We start from the raw sequence: 9393 nt of genomic DNA, 5'->3' as shown, positions 1-9393 counted from the left end.
CATAATCTGATGGGAAGGGTCCACAGCCTCGACATCCCCATGGTAACTCACCACAACCAGGCATCCCAGAATAAGATGAGAAAGGATTGGGTCGATGTGTTGTACATCGGTGTCTGTCATGTTTCTAGAGGTTCTAATACATCTTCATCTCGTGGTTCTAAGAGTTCTAGGGGTCATGGTTCTAGGGATTCTAATCCGTCTTTATCTCATGGGTGTAGGGCTTCTAGGGGTCATGGTTCTAGGGATTCTCATCCGTCTTTATCTCATGGGTGTAGGAGTTCTAGGGGTCATGGTTCTAGAGGTTCTAATACCTCTTTGTCTCATGGTTCTGAGAGTTCAAGGGGTCATGGTTCTAGGGGTCCTAATCCCTCTTGATATCATGGTTCTAGGGGTCCACGGCTGAGCCCTGGTGTGATAACAGACTGTCTGCACTGGTCTGCCCTGTACCTGATGACGACTACAATGTCCCCTACAACTCCCCAGCAGCCAACCTCTCCAGCCAGCGTACCTTAGACCTGGCCACTAGGGGAAATAAGGTAGCTTAACTCCAGAGGTTTCCAAACAAGCTTCTGGAAGGCCACACTTTAGGCACCAAATGGAAGAATAATGCACTGAAACAGGCTGGGACTACCTGGAATTGTCCAGTAAGAAACGCTTATACAACACATATTTTCCTAATCTGACCCTAGAACAGGCCCAAAGCCCTGGCACCTCCAAGGAGGTACAGCAGACACCAGGACGTCACTAGTGAGGAGGGGGCCCCTGGGGGCCTGCCGGACTCCAATGGTTCCAGTAGAGGCTCCCCTGTTAGAGAGGACGGATGGAGCCCCACACATACCAACTGTCAGGTAGGGAGAGAACATTATTTACACCTATTTACAACGATGGTTTGGTTTCTTACATTTGGTGCCTAAAGAACACAACCCAGCGCAGCAAAGGACAGCATCTGACATAATCTCACTGTTTTTGTATTTTTTTTGTCCACAAGCAATATGCTAAAACATGCTGAATTTACTAAGTATACTCATATCTAACCAGTCATCTTGACTTAAACATGTATTACTCTGGATGGATGGATGGATTAATGAATAGGTATATTGTAAGCAGGTTTGAAAGGTTTTTGAAATAATTAATTTGAATTGATGGATCAAAGTATCTACATCTCAAACACAGTGATCAAAGTCATCTAAATATCGATGCATCTCAACAGGACAGCTTTATATGAATGTCTGTCATTCATTCATACTTCCTTAAATTTGAGGAAGAGCTAGACTGGATGCTTTTATTGCCCATAAATGGTAGCTACTGTAGGAAAGAAGGGGGCGTGCTCAAAATGTCTGTAAAACAGTGTAAAGAGTTGCATTGTCTTCATGCATCAGGCATCAGCTGTGGTCGAGACACGCTATTCTGTTTTGCATTGGTTCTTCCGCTTGCCTATTCTCTAAAACCACATTGTCTGTGAAGCTGATCTGCAGAGCTGGGTCGAGTTCATTAAGGCATGCAATGGAAACGTCTTAATACGAGAATGAAAGTTTCTTATTGGACAAGTCAAGGTAGTCCCAGTTTTTTTTCCATTTGGTGCCTAATGAACACCACAGGACAACATTAGGCATTAGTGCAGAGAAGGATAACATCAGACATTAGTGCAGAGAAGGATAACATTAGACATTAGTGCAGAGAAGGATAACATTAGACATTAGTGCAGAGAAGGACAACATTCGACATTAGTGCAGAGAAGGATAACATTAGACAGTAGTGCAGAGAAGGATACCATTAGACATTAGTGCAGAGAAGGATACCATTAGACAGTAGTGCAGAGAAGGATAACATTAGACAGTAGTGCAGAGAAGGATACCATTAGACAGTAGTGCAGAGAAGGATAACATTAGACAGTAGTGCAGAGAAGGATACCATTAGACATTAGTGCAGAGAAGGATACCATTAGACATTAGTGCAGAGAAGGATAACATTAGACAGTAGTGCAGAGAAGGATACCATTAGACAGTAGTGCAGAGAAGGATACCATTAGACATTAGTGCATAGAAGGATACCATTAGACATTAGTGCAGAGAAGGATACCATTAGACAGTAGTGCAGAGAAGGATACCATTAGACAGTAGTGCAGAGAAGGATACCATTAGTGTCACGATCGTTTAAAGACTGGTCGAACCAAGGCGCAGTGTGATAAGCGTACATGTTTATTTAAACGAATAAACACACTACAAAACAACAAACAAAACGTGAAGTCCAAGGTAACACACAAACATACCATAACTGGAACAAGATCCCACAACTAACAGGTGCCAAAAGGCTGCCTAAGCATGGTCCCCAATCAGAGACAACGAGTTACAGCTGCCTCTGATTGGGAACCACCCCGGCCAACATAGATCTACACATTCTAGAATCTACACCATAGAACCAACATAACACGGAATATACACACCCTGACTCAACAAATAAACGTCCCCTGAGTCAGGGCATGACAATTAGACAGTAGTGCATAGAAGGATACCATTATACATTAGTGCAGAGAATGATAACATTAGACAGTAGTGCAGAGAAGGATACCATTAGACATTAGTGCAGAGAATGATACCATTAGACAGTAGTGCAGAGAAGGATACCATTAGACAGTAGTGCAGAGAAGGATAACATTAGATATTAGTGCAGAGAAGGATACCATTAGACATAATCTCACTGTTTTTCTTATTCTCTGTCCATAAGCAATATGCTAAACCATGCTGAATTTACTAAATGCAGTATACTAATGTATTTTTCCTCTAACTAATGTGTATCGTCACATGTGTTGTTTCTGTATTCACATCTACATGCTTCCAGCTTTTTAGCAGTGTATACAAGGCTTTGAGAAAGAGCATAAGGTTACTATGTAGAAATGTATGTGGGACCGTTTCATACTCTTGAATGTGTGTTGGTGAATGTTTTGCATGGAGATTACTTTGGACTGAGAATAGAAAATATGAACATACCAATCATACCTTTTGTTTATTTTTTGCAGAATGTCATACATTCATGCCTTTGAGCAGGCATTGATGTCAAAATATGACACCTCTTCCCTATGTATCCTGTCCCTGAAACATTAAACCTTAAACCTGTCTCACAATGCAAGCTTTTATAGTAAGGATGGCCTCTCGATTCTGGAAGTATCTGCTTATGTGTTTGTAAGTGATTACCCTGTTATTCTGAACGATGCTTGTGTTATACCCACATCAAGCATGAAGCTTTTGGATATCATAGAATGGCCTTGCCTTGGCATTGTGTGTGATCCAATTACGTTCTGCATCTGGTCGTTGTGAGTGTGATGGATGGATGCATGTCCATGTGAAGTTGTGGAGGTTAACGGGCGACAGTAAATGCAGGGTGAATTGCTTTCTGCGGTCGGAGGCTGAGTGGTGCGCTCAACGTTTTAACTTCCTGTTTATGTGTGTTCCAGGAAGTAGAGAGTGAGAGAGTAAGAGAGAGAGAAAGAGAGAGAGAACACTCAGGGGGAAGTGGAGAGAATCTCACCCACTCTGACGCTCACTCTGCTGCCATCACCGACTGCCCTCGATACTCATCCTGCACAGAAGACAGACCACACACAGGTACCGTATGGCCACCTTGCCAAACTTCATGTGGACATTTCCTATGATTACCCTCTTTATATAATTTATGACACTATTCGTTAAAAACGAATTTATAACATCTATGCTGTGCGTTATAAATGTGCTTTTGAAGAGGGCATGCCTAGGAAGGGATACTTTCTTTTTGTCAGTCACATTCAGTTTCCAAAAACAAATTAGAATACAGCATTTGTACAGTACAGAGGCAACAGTCAAATATCCAGCTCCTTGAGACACCTATAGGGGCCATTTGCAGTTCGTTTCCTGTGAAGATGTTTCCTGAAAGACAACACGTTGTTTAGATTAGTTGTGAATGCCAGCTTTGTGAACGTCATCTTTAGATCATTTCTTACATTGTGATATTTAATGGCACCACAACTTATTATTTACTTACATTAGTAAAGCAGAAAGCTGTGCAGGTATGAATGCATTATTGCAGTGAGGGTAGTGTGAGTCTAGCTCATTGTGAAGCACTTGTATCTCTCCTCCTCTTAGATTGTGTTTCCTGTGTTGTGTCTGTGTTCAGGTGCTGAGTCTGCCCTCCACCTCTGCTCCCAGAGTAAGAGGCCGGGCCTGAGGAGGCAGGCTCGCGTGGAGCAGCTCACCCCAGAAAAGCTTCACGACCCCTGGGTTAGGATCTCCGACAGCCCCCCTGATCTTGGAGGTCCTGGAGACCCACATCACAACCAGAGTCCGAATCATCCGAGCCCACACCAACACAACACACACTCCCACAATAGCACACATCAACAACAAACACACCATCTCAGCTCACACCACGACGCAGCACACACTCCATCCCAACCAGTCGCCATGAGCCAAAGGAGTGAGTTTCCTGAGCTTCCTGAACTCAACAGTACTTCCGACCACCACACCACCCCAGACCCCACCACCCCCTCCACCCCTGCCTCCCTAATCTCCACCCCTAGCCCAATGACTGAGGACCCCCCAGGGGTGAGGAAGGCCCCCCCGGTTGCCCCCAAGCCTATGTGGAACCGTCAGAGCCTCAGGAGTATCAGGAACGGGAGGCCCCAGCCGGAGCTGGCCAAACCCCTGGACAACAGAGGCGGTGGAACGTACGTAGTGTTTCTCCATAACATTTATCTTTGTCTTTTGTTTTATAGCAATGTATAAAAGGCGGTTTAGTCTTGCCTGAGATCTGAAGACTTGTGTTAGCGCCTAAAGCGTACACCTTTATTTCAGTGGGTTAAGGTGGTGTTGAAGTGTATAGGTGACCTGGGTTTGATTCCCAGTGTTGTGTGTTCATGAGTTATAAGCCAACAACAATTTCTGTCTCATGTAAATTGTCCAGGTGGATGGACAATAACGTTTTTAAATGTGTATTTCAACAGCACCTTCGGGGTAAGTCTACGGCCCACCTCCTCTGCAGCCAACCTGTCAATCAAGCAGAAGATCCATTCATTTGAGACCTTCTCTAGTCCTGATGGTAAGGGTCAGGAGAGGTGGGGCAACAACAGGAGGCCCCTAGCCCCCTCCACCTCCCTCCCTCTGAAGGACAAGGCACCCATCAGGAGTGACCCCCCTCTCTTAGAGGAGAATGGTACAATCCAACATGACATGGGCAAAGGAGCTAAAGTGACCTCTCCAATCTCTGACGAGGAAAAGGACGGAAGGGTGTCCTCTTCTCCCCTTGCAGCCTCTCCTCACTCCACCCATCCTCCCTCTCCTGCCTCCCACCCTTCTCCTCCAACCTGCTTTTCTCTTCTTCCGACCCCCCACCCTGCCTCGGAGCTCCAGACCCCAGTGGAGCTCCAGACCCCAGTGGAAGAGACAACAGACACCAATACAGAAATCTCTGACTCACCATCCCCCGAGGACACCACCACCACCCCATCCACCCTAGAGGCATCTCTCGCCGAGGCCGACCCAGAAACAGAGCCCCTGGATGAGGCTGTGGAGGCCTCCGTCTCCCCCTCTGGCCCGGTGCCCAGGAGGTCCAGCAGCTCCAAGGGAGAAAGCCTTGGTCCACTACAACCACCAGAGGAGGGGGAGGGAGACCAGAGCCATGCCCAGGCTCAGGGCAAGCAGGCCAGCCTGCGGACGCGTAGCCTTCCCCTGCCTGCCTCTCCCTCCCCAGATGGGTCAACAACTCTAAGAGGACTGGAGGGAGAGAGCCTGGGGAAGATACTTTCCTTCAGTAAACAGGTGCGTCTTTGGTCACACTTTACATTACATCACATTGTCCAAGTGTAAATTGTAAAATGTCCAATAAAATGTATGAAATGTATGAAATGTCACACAAGCTTCATACCAGCTGAATAACCCATGTAATTACTCTGTAACAGGTAAGTGCATGCAATACATTTGTAGCTGTCATTTAGTGTGTGGATTGTGCGCACCTGCGACACTTGGCAATAGTTTGTTTGGGATACAATATAATTTATATATTATTCTGTTATATTTCATTATATTCTTACTGTAAAATATATGTGTGTTGACCGTGGTAAGGGCACAGGAATATAAATGTATTGTCTGCTAAATGAACAAATGAACTACAGGCTATCCCACTGGGCACAGACGTCAATTTAACATCAAATCAACGTCTATAACGTGGAAATGACGTGGAAATAACGTGGAAACAACATTAATTTAAACACTGTGTGCCCAGTGGGATGCCATCGGCATGGTGCATAGCCAGACTAAGCACCGTAACATACAGTCAACTCATCTATTCTGTTCTTTTGAATTCGTTTTTTTTCCCACCTCAATTTTCTTAGATAAAATGCTTATTATTCTCATATAGTGTTGTGAACAGATAATGATTTAAGTGGTTCATTATGTTGATCATGTCCTTGAGATAGTAATTAATAATAATAATAAATAATTTGGTACATTACGGTGTAGGCTGCTGATGGCAATAAGTGTCGGCAGACATTTAATTTGAAGTCGATTCACCCGGTTAGGATTGGGCAACTTATTTTGGACTAATTGGATAATTCCTTTAGACTATTATAGTATGAACACGTGAGAATTGTTTGCCACATGGTGTAAGAAGGTGCCTCCTGAGGTGGGATGAAGGATAGAAAAGAACAGCAGGGCCCTAACCATAACATGTTTTATACTCTGCTCTGCTCTACTCTACTCTACTCTACTCTACTCTACTCTACTCTACTCTACTCTGCTCTGCTCTACTCTACTCTGCTCTGCTCTGCTCTGCTCTACTCTGCTCTGCTCTGCTCTGCTCTGCTCTGCTCTGCTCTACTCTACTCTACTCTACTCTGCTCTGCTCTGCTCTGCTCTGCTCTACTCTGCTCTGCTCTGCTCTGCTCTACTCTACTCTACTCTACTCTACTCTGCTCTGCTCTGCTCTGCTCTACTCTACTCTACTCTACTCTACTCTACTCTGCTCTGCTCTGCTCTGCTCTACTCTGCTCTACTCTACTCTACTCTGCTCTGCTCTGCTCTGCTCTGCTCTACTCTACTCTGCTCTGCTCTGCTCTGCTCTACTCTGCTCTGCTCTGCTCTATTCTACTCTACTCTACTATACTCTGCTCTGCTCTACTCTACTCTGCTCTACTCTACTCTGCTCTGCTCTGCTCTGCTCTGCTCTGCTCTGCTCTGCTCTATTCTACTCTACTCTACTCTACTCTACTCTACTCTACTCTACTCTGCTCTATTCTATTCTACTCTACTCTACTCTACTCTGTTCTATTCTACTCTACTCTGCTCTACTCTACTCTACTCTGCTCTGCTCTGCTCTGCTCTGCTCTGCTCTGCTCTATTCTACTCTACTCTACTCTACTCTACTCTACTCTACTCTACTCTACTCTACTCTATTCTACTCTACTCTGTTCTATTCTACTCTACTCTACTCTGCTCTGCTCTACTCTACTCTACTCTACTCTATTCTACTCTACTCTGCTCTACTCTACTCTACTCTACTCTGCTCTATTCTATTCTACTCTACTCTACTCTACTCTACTCTACTCTACTCTGCTCTGCTCTGCTCTGCTCTGCTCTACTCTACTCTACTCTACTCTACTCTGCTCTACTCTACTCTACTCTACTCTACTCTACTCTACTCTGCTCTGCTCTACTCTACTCTACTCTACTCTACTCTACTCTACTCTACTCTACTCTACTCTACTCCAGGTGTCCCATGCCCTGATGCGTTCCATGCACTCCCTACTCCCCTCCCCCTGTCCAACTGTGCCGGGTAACCCTGGGTCAGACCCTCCCCCTGCATCCCCTCTAGTCAGCAGCCCGGAGGAGCCCGACCCGGCCCAGAACACCCCCCTCTCCCCTGGCCCCGACAGCAACGAGAATAGCTTCTCTGTCAGGTAAAAACTCTCTGAAAAACATCAACATACAGCATATTCTAGGGTTGGGGTCAATTCCATTACAATCAATTCAGGAAGTAAAATGAAGTTCATATTCCAGTTTTTCTCAATGCTTCTCTATTTAGGAAGTTGGAATTTCAGTTTACTTCCTAAATTGATGTAATTGAAATGGAATTGACCCTTACCCTGGTATATACAGCATATTCTCGGTTTCAATGACTGACACCACACAGCTGTACACACACTACCACTCAGGTGATTGGATGAGAAGGTATAAATATACACTGATTTCACAAGAGCTGAAAATAGTCTAGTATGTCTACAGACCTACACTGTAGTAGTGCTTGCTATGAAAAAAAGTAAGATAGCACTGGAAGTCAGATTCTGCAAAGGGGAGATGGCTTTGGCATGTTTTAGATCAAATGTTTTAGATCAAATCTTACTGTGTTTTGTCCCTGCTTCACAGTGCTTAATGCAACCTTGGCAGTATCATCTTTAGTAAGAGGAAGTATGAACACAGGAAGTTGCACGTCTTATTCCTGTTATGTGTGATTATGTCTAAGGTGTTAATCTGACTGAAACCCTCTCAGAGTTGAGTCTGTAACATATTGACAATGTTAAAACATAAATCTCTATTTATTTTTCATACAGTGAAATGCATGATTATGAGAGTAGCTACGACGAACCTGTAATACAGAATGTGTGTGTGTGAGAGAGTGTAATCTGTATGTGACCAGTCAGTCAGTGTGTCAGTTGAACTCTGTTTGCTTCCTTATTCCTCTCAGCCTATCTGATTTGAGGCAGTGTACCATTGAGCGGGGGGAGGAGGGAAGGGACCTGGTCTCACGCCCATCCCTGTCACCATGTGCCCACTCTGTCATATCAGCCATCCCTCCACAGCAGATACAGACCATGATCCAGGAAGTGAAAGCTCTGGATGAGGAAACTCTGAAGGTGAGACTTTATCTGTCTGTCTGTCAGTCTGTCTGTCTGTACGGCATGTCTGCTTCATTGTTTTTATTTTATTTGGAGGACCATCCACCTCTTCCTCCCTAGAAGGGCCTCACTGACTGTACAGTGAGGGAAAAACGTATTTGATCCCCTGCTGATTTTGTACGTTTGCCCCACTGACAAAGACATGATCAGTCTATAATTTTAATGGTAAGTTTATTTGAACAGTGAGAGACAGAATAACAACAACAAAAATCCAGAAAAACACATGTCAAAAATGTTATAAATGTATTTGCATTTTAATGAGGGAAATAAGTATTTGACCCCTCTGCAAAACATGACTTAGTACTTGGTGGCAAAACCCTTGTTGGCAATCACAGAGGTCAGACGTTTCTTGTAGTTGGCCACCAGGTTTGCACACATCTCAGGAGGGATTTTGTCCCACCCCTCTTTGCAGATCTTCTCCAAGTCATTAAGGTTTCGAGGCTGACGTTTGGCAACTCGAACCTTCAGCTCCCTCC

General features: G+C 44.7%; 1 protein-coding gene across 1 annotated transcript in view; it reads left to right on the top strand.

Annotated features, from left to right (window-relative positions):
* Nucleotides 1-9393, top strand: part of LOC311111403 (pro-interleukin-16-like) — a gene marked incomplete at its 5' end in the record, with an annotated part of 33048 nt that overhangs the window by 15582 nt on the left and 8073 nt on the right. Inside the window, 8 exons of the mRNA XM_084154116.1 lie at nt 5-42; nt 390-536; nt 690-848; nt 3452-3602; nt 4147-4696; nt 4973-5786; nt 7734-7921; nt 8707-8875. Coding sequence (XP_084010242.1) covers nt 5-42; nt 390-536; nt 690-848; nt 3452-3602; nt 4147-4696; nt 4973-5786; nt 7734-7921; nt 8707-8875 — 2216 coding nt within the window. The remainder of the gene's footprint in view (nt 1-4; nt 43-389; nt 537-689; nt 849-3451; nt 3603-4146; nt 4697-4972; nt 5787-7733; nt 7922-8706; nt 8876-9393) is intronic.

This window comes from Coregonus lavaretus, assembly GCF_964263955.1.
Source record: "Coregonus lavaretus genome assembly, chromosome: 37".
Classification (NCBI taxonomy): domain Eukaryota; kingdom Metazoa; phylum Chordata; class Actinopteri; order Salmoniformes; family Salmonidae; genus Coregonus; species Coregonus lavaretus.
This window is presented reverse-complemented; position numbering and strand designations above follow the sequence as displayed.